Genomic DNA, 16,181 nt, shown 5'->3' with positions numbered 1-16,181 from the left:
GTTAATCACTTTGTTCAGATAGTTCATGAAATTTAAAAAATTTGAAACTCCCAAATCACGTATGCTTGAAAATAGACGTAGGGAGTGCACTAACGGAGCAAAAACCGGTGCACAAAAAAAGGAGTAAAATATGGTATGTTGATATGTAAGAGGGGATGAGAGAGAAAGAGTAAATTCAAGGTATTTTATGTAATTAATAAGGGATTTTTGTAATTATTTTGAGGATTTGAAATTTTATATAATACTTAATTGTTATCTTATGCATATATGTAATTTTTCCTAAAAATAAATTATTTTATAAAAGTAGTGAATTGGGTACGTAGTCGCGTTTATTAAGAAGTGTTTTACCTCACAATATAGAACTTCTCGGTGTAAATTCAGATTTATATTTTATCTCCAATAGAGGACTTCTCGATGCTAGTTTGGATTGACTCGAACTCCAATTTGAATCTTTATTGTTGCGAGGCTAATAATGATTATATTTTTGTTTTTGTAGAGGGTAAATATGACCTTTTCCACCTGAAAAATTGAAAAAACCCAACTAACTTTTTTTTTTCTTAGTTTGAAAAAACTCAAAAAATTCAGCTGCAAAATTTTCTGCATATTAAAGCTTATTAGATAAGATAAATAAAATTCAATTTGTTCAGCAAAAATGGCAGTGTTTCATGTAGCCAGTCTCAACTCCAAGCTTTCACTTCCTTCAGGTTCCTCAATCTTAGTTTCTTTTTTATTTTTACATAAATTAATTTATTTTAGCCGGTATACATAAATTATACATTAATATACATGTTCTTTAAGCTATTTTTTAATTTAAGCGATTGGATAAACAATTATTTAAGTTAATTCATCTTATACATTTTTTTAGTGTGTATTTTGGGTTTTAATTTTATTTTTTCGAATATCTCAAGGAAAGCAGCAACAGTCCAAATTCACTGGCCAATCAGTGGTAAAGTTACTTCATTTCTCTCTTTTTTTTTTCCCCTTAAAAGTAAGCTAAAGAGATTCTTGAATTTGTTTTCGTGTGACTAGGAGGTTAATTGTCTAAGCCATGAAAATAACTTTATTAGAAATGCAAAGTAAGGTTGCGTACAATAGACCTTCGTGGTTCAGCCCTTTTCCGGACCCACACATAATGTGAGTTTTAGTGCACCGGGTTGCCTTTTTAGATTCTTGAATTTGTTGTGTCATGTGACTAGGAGGCAATGAGTTCAAGCCGTGGAAAGAGGCTCTTGCATAAGGCTGCTAACAATAGACCTTGTGGTTTGGCCCTCCCTGGACTCCACATATAGCGGGAACTTTAGTATATTGGGTTGCCCTTCTAGATTCTTGAATTAATTGTGTCGTGTGATTAAGACGTAATGCGTTCAAGCGGTGGAAAGAGGCTCTCGCATAAGGCTGTTAACAATAGACCTTGTGGTTTCGCCCTTCCCGGACTCCACATATAGCGGGAAGTTTAGTATATTGGGCTGCCCTTTTAGATTCTTGAATTAGTTGTGTCTGTGATTAGGAGGTAATGAGGTCAAGCGGTGGAAAGAGGCTCTCGCATAAGGTTGCTAACAGTAGACCCTTATGGTCTGGCCCTTCCCCGGACTCTGCATATAGCGGGAACTTTAGTATACTGGGCTGCCATTTAGATTCTTGAATTTGTTGTGTCGTGTGACTAGGAGGTAATGAGTTCAAGCCATGGAAGGAGGCTCTCGCATAAGGCTGCTAAAATAGACCCTTGTGGTCTGGCCCTCCTCGGACTCCGCATATAGCGGGAACTTTAGAATACTGGGCTGCCCTTCTAGATTCTTGAATTTATCTATACAAACGGAAGGTTGCATTTTTTTTTTTTTTGCTGGTTTTGATACAGAGAGCAATACCTATACGCATATTAACTGTTGGAAAGAAGCGGTCACAAGGAGTGCAGTTAATAGTTGATGAGTACATGAAGAAGCTAAGGCATTATTGTAGTGTTGATGATGTTCGCATCAAGTCTAATCCTAAAAATGCACGGTATGTTGAAATGTTGTCCTTCTTTTTGGTATATTTCAATTGGAAATTGGTGAAAATTTGTGAGTTATGGTCTTTGTTCAACACTAAATGACTAGGGGCTGAGCCAGGTAGGGTTGAGGGGGTGCATTGGCACTGTTTACATTGTAACATTATTTTTTATGCATATATAGTAGACGCTGAACCCCTTTTGCATTTTTCGGGCGTTTACTTCTCTCGTGTTTCGAACCCCCTTAGTGTGAATCTTGGTTCTTCCACTGCTAGATTTTGTGGTCGTTTTGCTTAGGCATTAAGATATTGAAGTGATTGGACCTTCCAACAAAATAACAACGACCAGTCAATCTCAAAATAACACCTCATCCTCCCTAGATCTCGCTTTGTGAGACTATACTGGTATGTTGCAGTGTTGGTGCGCTTAGACTTGAAATGAGGCTCAAAACGCGTTGAGCGCTTTGTGTCGTATTAATGGGCGCTTCAGTGTTGTCATCAAGGTTCTAAAGCATACTTTTCCTTGTCAATAAGCCTCTTCAGAAGAGGCGATACTAAACAATTGATATTTCATTTTGTCGTAATTTTTTCTTTAATTTATTTGTTCATATATCTGTCATACACTAGGTGTTTTTTTCTCATCTGTTCTAGCCTTGGTGGACAGAGTTACCTGGTACCTGTTGGTGGTGGGAGGTGGCAGGTATCCCGTGGATTTAGTCGAGGTGCGCGCAAGCTGGCTCGGACACCACGGTTATCAAAAAACAAACAAAAAAAAGAATTCAAGCTTATACTGCTACTCTTGGACTAAAATATATGTATTTGTAAATTTTCTCCCGCTGAACCTTTTTCATTAAATCCCACGTTCTATTTGCGCGTTGTGCTTAATGCCCCAACGGACCTTAGAGTTTTTTTGAGCTTTTGTTGTTATTGTTGTAATGATAAAGGGGGCGGGCACATTATTTCCGAGTTCTATAGCCTGCCTTTGAAACTCAATCAGAATGAATTTATCTGTCATAATGAAAAGCCAGACGTGGTGGTCCAATTCACTTATCATTAAGAACTTGAAGTGAATGCACCCTCCAAAAACAAATTAAAACATTAGGTGGTTCGATAATTCCGTATCGTTACATTAGAATTATTTACAGATATTCCAATGTCCCTACTGGAATCAGTATGCGCATGGCACGAGCACTCCAATGCATTAGCTCCGAAGACAGTGAGACTTCAACGCCACGCTCGCCTTGAGGCATTTATAGGTTTCCAATTTCCTTGTACAAGAGAAATTTCGGATAACTTTGCTTTTGACATTAAGCCTTAAAATAATGAAACTGTGCTGCCCTAACTGTCTAATTTCATGCATGTTGTTTTCTTTTACTGTCTTGTACTTCTTGAAGGTGGAATTTTATATAACACCATAAATAAAGTGATAGTGTTTGTCATCAAATCCCAGCTGTTTTTGTTTTTTGTGTAGCTTGTTTCATTCCCAAGCTTGTTACCAATCCCCTGCTACTTTTGGTCTGTGTTGGTGCGACTACAAAATTGTTAAGAATTTAAACGGGGATGGTATGCCATAACTTGAAAAGTTGGAAAACTATGAGGCTGGAAAGCTTCCTACTGATGAATGAAACAGAACCCAAAATGTCAATCTTTAATGTTGGGCTGATTTACATACCAATATGCTATGATCTAATTAGCACTTGTTCTTGACAAAAATCAGCTTATTCTTGTGCTGTACTTTGTCCTTCCCAGTCAGCACATTACTATGTCGTACCTTGCTATATGGCTGAGTTCTGTTTTATTTAACGACTTATGGAATCAGTTGAATGTCTATTTCCTAGTGCTGTACGTGTTTGAATTCTTTTGATTCATTGTCATTTTTCTTTAGTAGATCTAGTGGCTTGATTTGTTATCGTCTATCTATATTTCAAATTTTGCTTCTGTCGCTGCTTAGCCTTCAGCGTTTGGAGAAGTCTCTTGAATCTTGTTATTTACGTTTGAAACAGTGATGTAGTGGCTCAAATTGAGCATGAGGACATTGCTGTCATGGGCCTCATCAGGCCTGATGAATGGGTAAGCGTTCGGAAGTATTTAGAAAGTAAAAATTACCCTTGTACCTTATTTTTCTTTTGGAAGTCTCTCACTGTCCGTTATCTGTTTAAAACAGGTTGTAATGTTGGATGAGCGTGGTCATGATGTGGGATCTGAGCAGATGGCTTCTTTAATTGGGGATGCTGGAAACAAGGTGAGTGACGCAACTTCACGGCAGAATCTTTTGTTCCTGGTATCATATAATATGGTTCTGCAGTAAATCTCCCTAGAGAAATGAAAGTTCTTACCCGAAATGACCTTGCATATTTTAACGTCATCACTAGGAAGGGGATCTATGCGAAAAAAATAGACACTAGAATTTTGAATGATTCTTCTCCTCCATCTTGTAGGGAGCGCCAAGCTTACTCTTTTGCATTGGTGGACCTTATGGACATGGAAGACAATTGCGAGAGCGAGCTAACGTATCAGTCAAATTGTCATCCTTAGTCTTGAATCATGAGATTGCCTTAGTTGTACTTATAGAGCAACTTTACAGGTGAGAGACTAGTACAAACTATTATTCTTTGAAGTGTTCGTCCCCCCTACCCCCACACCCCAACCCCACCGCTCATGTCTGGAAATTTTTCGATGTTGAGAACATAGTTACACAACTTGAAGTATTTATGCATCCTAGTCGTTCTGTACTCATTTCATTAGCCTTTCGAACTAAAAGGCAAACATCTATTCTCTGTCTCTCCGTATTAGACACTGAGATAGGATTATTAATCAAGCAAAAACCTCTTGGAAACGAGATTCAATGACATGTATTCTATAACTTCAGTGGACAGTGTGCTGAAATGGCGAGCCACCTAATCCTCGCTTCCCTTCTTTATAGTTTTTTTCATCCATTTATGTAAGAAATGTTTTAGCTCAAATGTAATTGTTTGTCTAGTATGTACATACATGAATTTCCAGAAGCTTATTGATACATTGTCTGAATATTTTGACAGAGGATGGACTATTCTTAAAGGACAGAAATATCATCACTAGACGGTGATGTCTTAACCATGATGAACCAATACAGGTACGGATAGTACTTCTGCCTAAATATTTTGAACTTCTATTCTATTTCCGTCTTGATGCCTTGTGATTTAAGTTTAATAAGATCAGGTTTTAGCATACGCGTTGTATTCGCCTTGAGTAATGGTTTAGTTTCTTGATTAAAAACGAGCTTTATTATCCGTTTTGCTTCAGCATTGTAAGTGAACTGCCTGGCAAACAATTCACATGCATTAGCATCTCGTACCCGTGCAAATCACCATGTATGTGAGATGTCCTTTTGTTGATAAGAGATAAATGTCACTCAGAAACATAGGGTGTGTTTAGTGTGGTTTTCTTGTTTTCCCTTGTTTGGCCAGACCATTTTTCTGGAAAACATTTTCTCTAGGAAAACAAGTTCCGTAAAAGTGAGGAAAACGACTTTCTTAATGGAAGTAGAGAAAACAAGTTGTATAAGTGATATTCTGTGTTTATTATATCCTCCCAGCCACGCAATGCCCCCAACACCTACACCTTGACCATCCCACCCCTGCCACCGCCGAGGCCCCACACTCCATCCCCTTCCACCTTTATAGTTTTTTGCTAGATTACGTATAAATGCTCTTGAGATAAACTTTTTTTTTTTTTTTGCTTACTTGCCAAACACTAGAAAATAAGTAAGAAGTCAACTTGTTTTCCAAGAAAACATTTCCTTCATACCAAACACTCATAGTATCAAAAATTTGAAATAGCTTGAAGGCCAACTTAATGCAAAACAGTTGCAAGGATGAAACTAAGTTTCACCATCTCAATTTCTTAAATTATGTCCATAGCTTACCTGATCATTCTCCGTGTGACATATAGGTCACGGGTTCAAGCCATAAAAGTGGCCACTAATTCTTGCATTAGGATGGGCTAGACATCACACCCCTTTGGGTGCGGCCCCTCTCCGACCCTGCTAACGCAGTAATGCTTTGGCTGTCCTTAGGTTACCTGATCATGGAGTTGGATGTCATTGGCTCCAAGCCTGTCAAAATCTCCTAACACGACTGGATTCTTGCATTATTTTAGGATATTCATTATGATAGTTTTCCTGATCAAACTATAAGTAACATCTATAAAATGGAGATAATTCATTGCGTGATTTTGCAGGATTTCTATTTCTTGGAACCGGAAGAAGGAATTGAAACGACTTCCAAATTTCATTCAACCACCATCAGAGCAACTAAACTCAGGTTTGGAATACCTTTTTGAGGATGACTTTGGCCCCCATAGATATCATCAGAGGAGGTGAGAAGAGTGAAACGGACCTCATTCTTTGATCTAAGGAGTCTGTTGAGGTCATGACACATCGAAGTAGTTGATGCTCAACTTGGTTTACCATGCGAGTTGCAAAAACCAGATGATGGTACCTCTATCGCATTGGTGTGTCATGCCACATCGGTAGACTTGTGCATCATGCCACGCCTGCTAGTGAAGGTTAGTCTGATGTTGGAATGCTGGCAAGCTTGGTCCAGACATATATTAGCCACCACATTGATCTTTTTCATTATGCCATTCACTATTTCTAATGAATGCAATAAGCTTTTATGTATTTATATTCTCTTTGAGTCTTTGGAGACCAAGTTAGAAAAGATTGAATCTTGTGAAACGTTTGTCAAACCAAATATTGAATTCAAAGTGTTTGAACACTTTATCGTGTGTTCAGGTGTTCAATTAGAACAAACCTTAAATCGACTGTCTAAATGAAATTTAATGGCGCGTTTAGGAGTGGTCGATTATTAAACAAAAAAAACATGAAAAAGTAAAGGATTTTGTCAACCTTAAAACTCCAACATGTAAACTACTAACCAAAATTCATTAAATCATGCTCATAACAACTCAAGAATCCATGTTCAACCTGGCCACAAAGTCCTCTGGCTGGTTAGTATGTCAACTGAACTCATTTTCCTACCCCACTTTCTAACTTCCTAGTCTAAGTTTGATGGAAACAAAAAACATAAAAACTTCATCCTCCTAAAGAGGTCTAGATCATTTCATTTGTCATGAGTCTGCAGTGACGGCAGCTATAGCTTCCGGCAAGGGGTGGAGTTTCACAGGTGAAATGTGAGATTTGAGTGGAATTTGGGAAGGACTAAGTAACTTCTTCTCCTTTGGAACAGATTCCGCGATTCCAAGAACTTTACGCACCTCATTTGCTAGCTCAATGATGTAGTCGTCTTCGTGACTAATGTCATGTAAAGCCTTCTCCATTTTGAATATGTATTCCCTGTTGTTTCCGCAGGGACCAGATGCAGTAGCAATTTGCCTGAAAATGGATATGGAAAGTTGAAAATATATTGAAAATGTTGTTATCTCGGAGCGAAGATAAGATAACAGAACCATGATCCGAACCTAGCCATCTCTTCCAGTGGAGCAGGACCGAGATAATACTTGTTATTTACTTTGTCGGGAGTAGATGTGAACCTGAAATGGACATTTGAATCAACTCAACAATCATTTAACTAAATCTTTACCATTTTTATGTTCATTGATTTGCATATTCTTCGGTGCTTGATTGGATTGTGCAACAACAACAACAACATACCCAGTATAGTCCCACAAACTGGGGTCTGGGAAGGGTAAAGTGTATACGGACCTTACCTCTACCTCAAAAGTAGAGAGGCTGTTTCCGATAGACCCTCGGCTCAAGAAAAACAGCCCAAAGAAGATCAGAAAAAAGAAATAATGGGCGTACACGAAACAATAGATAGTAACAGCGTAGTACTAGAATAGCAGCTTCGGGTCAAGAAAAAGAGTCCACAACAGTTCAGAAAAAGAAACAAGGGACGTACAAGAAACAACAGATCGTAACAGAACCGTACTAGAATAGCAGACAAAGAACTTACACAATCACTCCAGTCAAGGCAGGATGTAAGGAGTTTTCATCCTGAAATAGAAAGAAGGAAACAGCCAAGTGAGAAATTCTATGTTAAGTACACGATGTACGTTTTTTCCCGTTTGTAGCAAGGTTTATCAAATTCCACATTTCAAGTTTAAAAAAAAAAAAAAGCAGCTCACTAGAGCTTTAGTAAACTTCAAAAGGTTATTGACTTACAGTAAAGAAGTCCACCAAGGTCGTGCGATCATACTCGCACTCTCTTCTTTCTAAATACTGTAACGCAAAAAAGAAATTTTCAGGATCAATTCCAAAAAATAGATCAGATCCTGATGAGTAAACGCGATGTTGATCAAATCTTATGTAACAAAAATGTGATGCTAAGTCCCCAAAGGCAACATTATCTAACGACAAACATTTACTGTGAAAACATAGCCAGTGTACCTCCATTGCCGCCTTCTCTTTTCGAGGTCCTCCTCTCACACAATAAGCAGCACCCCACTAACAGAAAATGCAGTAATGAGTTAAATTGAGTTGAAGAACAGCTACAAATCGATAAAAAAACGTTTCGGTTAAGAATTTCATTCTATATATGGACTGACTACAGAGCTCGCAAAATCAGGTCAACTAAAAGATAACTATGGCCGCTCGCAAATAACTGCTAGAGTTAAGTTCCTAATTACCTAAAACAAGCAGATTAAACAGTGCATATAAGTTAAATTCTTATTCTTGTTATTATGAAAATCAGTTTCAACATGTTAGGCTGCATACGGAGAAAGAGTTAACATTAAGAAATAATGGTCAAAAAACACACCTGAAGTATCATGTTTTTGTTAGTTGAGTTTCCTATGTGAACTGTCAAGTATTTAAGTTTCCTACCTAAACTATCACCATGATCAAAATACACCTCGACTAGGATTTGATGGTGCGTAGTGTACACTCTTTTTTTTGGTTTGAAAATGGCGTCGAAAGGCACTCCACGCCGATAATTAAAGGATTAATTGGAAAATTGAATTTTTTAAAAGAAATAATGATAAAAAACACATATGAAGCATCACTTTTTTTTTAGCGTTCTACTTGAACTAGGAGGTGTTTGAGTATCCTACCTAAACTATCACCAACTATTTATCGAGACACAATTCAAAATAATGAGTCAGCTGCCATGTGGACGAAATTTTATGGGCAAAATTATGTTGTCACACGCATTTCGGAGATTGTATTCAAACATTTGCTCTAGTCAACTTCAAGATCCGTTTTGATAAATACTTGGTGATAATGAAACTCGGAAAAAGGTGTCAACAGTAAAGAAGGTTGATGCTAATATCCACTTACACAAACGGCTCCTTTGCTTTCCTCCAAAGTGCAGGTTCTTGCAGGTTTTTCAGGTGTACCTCTATGATCAATGCAAGCTGATGATTGATGTATTCAACATTCAACAACAATCACAAAAAGTTTAGTATTTTATATTTCAGACACAGAAAAATCAACATTTTTGATGGAGCGATAAGAACATACCCAGATCAAACACACGCCTATAATCCTTAATGTATCCAATCAATTTCTCATCATACTCAAATCCAGGATTCCATACCAATGAACCATAGCCAAAAATCCAAAACACCATGTTTCTGAATCTTTCTCTAGTTAATATCTGCACTATTAACCATAAAATCAATCAAAAAATATAATTTTTCAAATCAGGCAAAAAAAAAAACATGACTTTCTGAAAATGGCGAAAAAATAGAGATTGCACACGATACAAGATAGAAAGTTAGCAGGTAGTTCTACATTTTCTAGCTTCTCATCTCATACTCGTAGTATTAGTATTACTCTTGTAGTTTCTTGTTCTTCGATTTCTATTACTGTCTGTTGTTTTATTATTCATTTTCATGCTTTCTTTATTATTTGTCATGGTCACTTCAATTTCATATTTCTTTGCCGATTTGCTTTGATATGCTTCTCATTGAGTTGAGGGTCTATCAAAAACAACCATTGTACCTCTCAAGGTAGAGGTAAGGTCTATGTTCACTTTAACCTTCCTATACCCCACCTTGTGGAAGTACACCACGTATGTTATTGTTGGTGAAAAATTAGAGATTAGAACAATACACGCCATAAAAAGCTAGGGGCTCACTTGGTATGGGGAAGAACAACAACAACAACAACAACATACCAAGTGTATTCCCACATAGTGGGGTCTGGGGAGGGTAGAGTGTACGCAGACCATACTACTACCACAGGTGAAGTAGAGAGGTTGTTTCCGATGGACCCACAGTATAACAAACACAAAAGATAAGTGCAAAATAAACTAACACCGCTAGCAACAAGATAATACTACAACCACAAGATAATAATAAGAACTATCTAACCGAAATCATAAACAACACACAATACCACGAATAAGAAACTATAGACACAAAAGCGCTCCCTTATTGTTACCGACGCACTCCCACCCCTAACCCTCTACCCTAATCCGCTATGCATTTCTGCCAGTAGTTGTTTTCAAAGCTTGAACCCGTGACCTCCTGGTCACATGGCAACAACTTTATCAGTTACTCCAAGGCTTCCCTTCATGGGGAAGAACGACATAACTAATATAATCTCATAAAGTGGAGTCTAGGAAGGGCAGAGTGTACGCAGACCTTACCTCTGCATGCTACTTTTGATATACCCTCAAGCTTCGTCTAGTAGGGGGATAAGGGATAATAATCATGGTGCTTTTAGTTAGAGGTGGTGTTAGTCCTGAGCCAGGGCTCTGTCGGAAACAGCCTCTCCGCCTCATCTGAGATGAATTTCATACACTTTAACCTTCCCAGACCCCACTTTGTTGAAATACATTACTAATGTTGTTGTTGCTTTTAGTTAGAGATACTAAATATTAATCCCGAGATTATTTATCCAATCATTTGAGTTAATACAATGGGACTAGTATATTACAATTCATGAAATAACTGTGTCTATCCCATCATCCATACCAAACAACCTCCCAAGTGTTTTTCTTGTTGTGACATTGCAATAAGAGAATTAACAACAAGACAAAGTACAACTATTTTAGCTCAACGTACAACATGATGATGCAGAAATGATGGAAACATAAAGGGATCCATAAAATTACCATAAAATAATGAACACCCAGAAAAGAAAAGAAAAACTCTAAAATAAAAAAGAAGGGGAAAATGGAAATCAAATAAATACTTACCAATAAAAATCTTGTTATGTTTTTAAAATCAATAAAAAGGCAATGCCTTTGAAATAATTGACCTTTCTTGATCACAATTTCTTTAGAGAAAAATGAAAATATAAATGAGGGTTTCAAAATAGGTAAAATTGTATGGAATTAAAGAGAGATAAAGAGAGAGCAATGTGGGTATTTTTCTTTCTTCTTCTTTTTTCTTCTTGTTTCTCTCTCTGTATCTCTCTCTTTGTGTGTAGTTTTTATGTTATGAAGAAAAAAATAAACTGTATTTATAGAGTAGCAAGATCAAATTGTATTTTTTATTTTTAATTTTTCGTTCAATATTTATATTGGATCCCAATTAAATCCAAATTTTCCCAACAAGAGTCTTTTCATTCTTAGTGGCTTGAACCCGTGACCTTGGTAAGAGTAAAAGGGATGCTGAATTAACAACAACAATAACATATTCAGTGTTTCGCATAAAATATGGTGCGAGAAAGTAAAGTGTACGCATTTCATACCACTACCTCAAATAAAGTAGAGAAGTTGTTTACGATAGATCCCAAAGAGATATCCTGAACCATCACCCACAATCCATTAACTTCTGTATCCGTACTGAATTTCGGCTAAATTTAAATTTGTACATTACATGGTCTTAGATAGCGCCTCCAACGTAATTTCTTTTTATTCTTAATGCTCGAACATGAAACTTTTAGTTTAAATTTTAAAAGGGTGAGGTGGTTGAGCTAGCATATAACGAGGGTTTCGTTCCTTTTTGATGAAAAATTATACTACATATATATAATTAAAAAAAAATTTATATATAAATAGTAAATATTAGTTTGTGTGTGCATTTTTTAAATTTCTCCGATGAAAATTTTGATTCTGCTGGTTATCAATAACATGTGCAATCTACGAGTTGTCTTCAATGTATTTTTTCAAAAAGAAAAAAAATAGGGAAAATTCTTGTTGACTTTTGAAATATTCTTAAATGGATTTTAAAAAAGTTAGAATAAATGGGTACAAGGAACTTATTGCACGCGTACAAGTAATTGTAGAAACAGAATTTTAATTAAATGGGTCAAAATGTAAAGAATATTAAATCTATTATAGTTGTTTGTGATAAATTTTAATCATGAAAAATAAACACAAATAAAATCTGAAGAATAAGAATCTTTTATTAATAAACATACGGATTTAATTTTATTTCTTCCTTGATTCTTCTCTATAAATTTTTTTCTATTATTCAAGGATTGTTAGTAGTGTATTTTTCGAACTTAGGGAGATCTGGATTTGATATGAACTTTATCTGTTAATAGCGTATAGGTTGGAGTTGATCTTTATGAAAGGAGACTTTTACGATTTTTCTTGAAATATTTGATTATCAAGAACAGTGAGTTTTGATCCATGATCTCATCATGGTATATTCGAGATTCCTCTTCAAGGAATATGCTACATGTTAAGAAATGTGAGCCCTACTAGTTTTAATATTAGACTCTACTGGTTGCCTATCAGTGAAACAAGTAAGCTAACGTGTTTCTCAAAAGTAAAACTTGAACACAGTATTTTTACGTGAAAAACACCCGGCTCAAGAAAGGTGTAAAAAATCACGACCTGTACCTCTACAGGATTTAACCCCAACTTTACTATATCACTTGAGCCTCAACAATCAACAAATTGCAAGACTTCTTGTAAACTAGGAATTAAAATTTCTAACTCCTATTTCTACAAAAACATAAATCTTTCCAAGATAAGTGTTCCTAGTTTAATCCTAACTTAGTTTATACTTCACTGAGACTAGAGATTACAACTCAATATGACTCAACGACCAACCTATTACATAAAGTCTATGACTCTAAGTAAAAGACCAGGTTGCTCCAATAGCTCCTTCAAGTTGTAGAACTGATTTGCTGATTGTTGACTATCTTTTCAGTGCATCAGTACACTTTAAATGTCATTTGTTCTATTTAAGCCAACTCCTGATAGAGTCCTTTAGTTGATGTATTCTTCTATCTTCAATAGGACTCCCAGATAGTTTCACTCCTTTGTTGCTGTCGTCTCTCTCTCCTAGGCTGAGTAGGACTCTTCTCCTTTATCCCTTAGTCTTGTAGAACTCCTTGATCAACTCAACTTCTAGATGCTGCATTTATCTTCTCCTTAATCGTAGCATTTGAAAAAATTCTGAGCTTCTTTGTTTATCCATTTTTGTTCTAATGCATTGTCAGCCTTGCATCAACTTCAACATGTAGTTCATGTGAGCACCAGTAGATTCACTTGTGTGGAACAGCTTGCACAACATGTTTCATTCATCTGTCCATTATCAAAACCTCACATTCCCTAACAAATTCCCCCTTTTTGATGATGACAAACTTAGCAGTACAACATCATTCATACAATCCTGACATACTCAATAAAAGATTTAAATAGAAGATCACAGAATGAAATAGGTTAGTCAATTGAGTTATAAGCATTGTATAATCTATTTTTTCCCCTTTTGACATCATCAAAAAGCTGGTCCAACAAGTGAAAACAGTTGAATAATTCATGGCCATGATAACGCTTAACTTACACGTCAATTTAGTGCAAGGCGATCATCGTCAATATATTTACCCAACTTTTGGAGTCGGGGTCGAATGCACAGGGAATAATGTGAGTGGCGATTAAATTAATTTGAGAATATAGCTACAAGTTGAATTCAAACAGATGATACGAAAAGATAAAATGAGGGTTTTTGATGATCAACAAATAATTGTTGGTCACTTTAGTTTCAATGTTTGTAAATCAAGAGTTTATGAAATAACCAGAATTATGTTCACTAGGGCTTCCGGTACATGACAGATGCTAAAAGTGGTTCAAGATTCTCACGGTGGTTAGGATAACAAGCTATCTTTATCGATGATATGCTCAAATGTCTCTCGACCTATTTAACCGTCTAATTTCCTAATCCTCTCGGACTTAGGAAATCGCTATTCACTGCCCAGATTTTACCCCAAGTTAATCAACCTTGTTACGGCGCTGATTATTAAACGAAGTATTTTCGAGTCCCTACTGATAATTCACTTCCTACTGTATATGATTTCTTTCTCAAGCAAATCAAAGTAGGTGTGTCTACTGTTTGTAACCACCAGACGTTAATTAAAATCTCAGAATTATCAAGAAATCCTAACACCTATTAAATCTTGAGTGTTTAGCACATCATCATGACCTAACCCTAGATCCCATAATTCAGGTTAACGGAGTTTAGCCACTCATGATGCAAAGAACGAAACACATAACTGAATTCATAATTGAGAAGATTAACTTACGGAGATGAATAATAATTAGTGAATCATAGATTAGATCACAAAGAAAATTTCCCAAAATAGTTGTATTGTTCGAATCCAAAAAGATAGAGAAAGAAATATCGAAAAATATTCTCCAAGACTCAAAGTATCGAACTCTCTTTAGAATAATGATGATGATGAATGAATGCCTCCAGAAAACCCTAAAACAAAGCTTTAAATAGTTCAACCTAATAAGGAAATAAAATTAAAGTTGCAGTTTTTTCTCGGAATAGATGACGACATCCATGACAGCTTATCAGGAGTCTGACAGCTTATCACGGATGTCGTCAGCTCCTCTGCACTTTTGGCTTCTGTTGTCTAGGCTGACAACGACGTTGATGCCTCATCACCAACAAGACGGCTTATCACGAACGTCGTCACAAAAATGTCTTCAACTCCCATTCTCTGTTTAAGGATGACGACATTCATGACGGCGTATCACACTTTTGACGTCATATCACCAGATGTCATCACAGGCTTCAACTCATTCTTAAGTCCAACGACAACTGTGATAGCCTATCATAGGGCTGACGACTTATCAGAGATGTCGTCAGCCACACTTCTCTTTAGATTCCTCCAGATTTCAACTTCTTTTCTTCCATTCTTGTTGGTTCTCTATCCCATCAGCTTAAACTATAAAATCAGACATAAACAAATCAAAAACGATAAAAGTTGCTTTAGATTTTGCAATTATTCTTGGTTAAAGGTCTTAAATGTATTAGCAATTGCTCACACATCAACACCCTCAACTTAAAACAATTGCTTGTCCTCAAGCAACTAAAATACAACACCACGATGCTTAACTAAGAGACACATAAGATACCTATGACAGTTGATCATCAATTTTAGTTCAAAACACATTACTCTCTCCATTTTCAATCTCGTTAAACCCAACTGTGTATATCCATGAAGATCAACAATGTGACAGAAATAAATCAAGATATGGCATCAACTTAGCAATAATAACTATGCATATGTACAATTTACACTACCCAAACAAGTTAGCAACTAGCAACGTAACCAGTGTGCCCTCACTACAAAGAAGTCCCACGCCACTTATATCAGACATTACATATGTAACCATGGGGACAATCACCAGACACTCGCTCTCAGAATGAAGTTCCAATCAATGTATGTCAAATACCATATGCTTGCCCTTATTTTCATTGCTTAAGTTTTCAGACAGTTAAGTTAGGATCACTATAGGTCTTTTCTTTGGCTTAATAACGTAGGCTTGGGGCTGGTATGATACGCAAGGATATTTAAATTGACTAAGCCTCCTTGGCACTACACTATTTTTGGGGTCTCACTTATTAACCTTTACTTAATTCTCTCCTTTCTTGATCACACATACTCCAGATGGGTGCGGTATTTTTGACAATCATTTTTTTTTCACAACTTTTCTTTTCTTATTCTTTTTCCACCGCTCCCAGCTTTTTATTCTTTTCTTTTATTCTACCTTTCTTCTTAACGTCACGCACCCCTATGGTATCCACCCTCAACTTAGGCAATTTGCCTCAGTCAAAGTGCACAATGTCCAAGGAGGACCAGGGCCAAAATAAGTTCATTGTGATACAAATGGGAAGGTGATAGGTATAATAAAAAGAATAGGCATTCAGGCTCAAAATCAGGATCAAGGGATATTATTCACACGTGGTAGGTCATTTAGGCTAAAAGTGGACTAATATCAACAACGACCTATGATCCTTTCCTAACCGCTATCCTACAACCAAGGCAAGACCAACCGGGCAAGTTC

General features: G+C 36.5%; 2 protein-coding genes across 3 annotated transcripts; one reads left to right on the top strand and one right to left on the bottom strand.

The window, feature by feature from the left end:
- The first annotated feature begins 283 nt into the window (after positions 1 to 283).
- On the top strand, positions 284 to 6,739 carry LOC107851198 (putative RNA methyltransferase At5g10620). Its single transcript, XM_016696137.2, has 8 exons — positions 284 to 704; positions 909 to 946; positions 1,856 to 1,998; positions 3,987 to 4,053; positions 4,148 to 4,225; positions 4,422 to 4,567; positions 5,022 to 5,095; positions 6,202 to 6,739. The coding sequence occupies exons 1-7, from the start codon at positions 653 to 655 to the stop codon at positions 5,059 to 5,061; spliced, it is 564 nt and encodes a 187-aa protein (XP_016551623.1). The 5' UTR covers positions 284 to 652; the 3' UTR covers positions 5,062 to 5,095; positions 6,202 to 6,739.
- Positions 6,740 to 6,888: 149 nt separating this feature from the next.
- On the bottom strand, positions 6,889 to 11,396 carry LOC107851197 (gamma-glutamylcyclotransferase 2-1). 2 transcript variants are annotated; one of them, XM_016696134.2, is made up of 8 exons: positions 11,127 to 11,396; positions 9,443 to 9,578; positions 9,260 to 9,336; positions 8,372 to 8,428; positions 8,147 to 8,203; positions 7,938 to 7,978; positions 7,444 to 7,515; positions 6,889 to 7,357 (listed from the first exon to the last, which is right to left on the bottom strand). In XM_016696134.2, the coding sequence occupies exons 2-8, from the start codon at positions 9,549 to 9,551 to the stop codon at positions 7,093 to 7,095; spliced, it is 678 nt and encodes a 225-aa protein (XP_016551620.1). In that variant the 5' UTR covers positions 9,552 to 9,578; positions 11,127 to 11,396; the 3' UTR covers positions 6,889 to 7,092. The 2 variants fall into 2 exon arrangements, with proteins under 2 accessions (XP_016551620.1, XP_016551621.1); XM_016696135.2 differs by having other exon boundaries at positions 9,443 to 9,583; positions 11,127 to 11,395.
- Between the last annotated feature and the right edge of the window lie 4,785 nt (positions 11,397 to 16,181).

This window comes from Capsicum annuum, chromosome 12 (genome assembly GCF_002878395.1).
Source record: "Capsicum annuum cultivar UCD-10X-F1 chromosome 12, UCD10Xv1.1, whole genome shotgun sequence".
Classification (NCBI taxonomy): Eukaryota; Viridiplantae; Streptophyta; class Magnoliopsida; order Solanales; family Solanaceae; genus Capsicum; species Capsicum annuum.
Note: the sequence above shows the minus strand (reverse complement) of the source record. Positions and strands in the feature narration are given on the sequence as shown.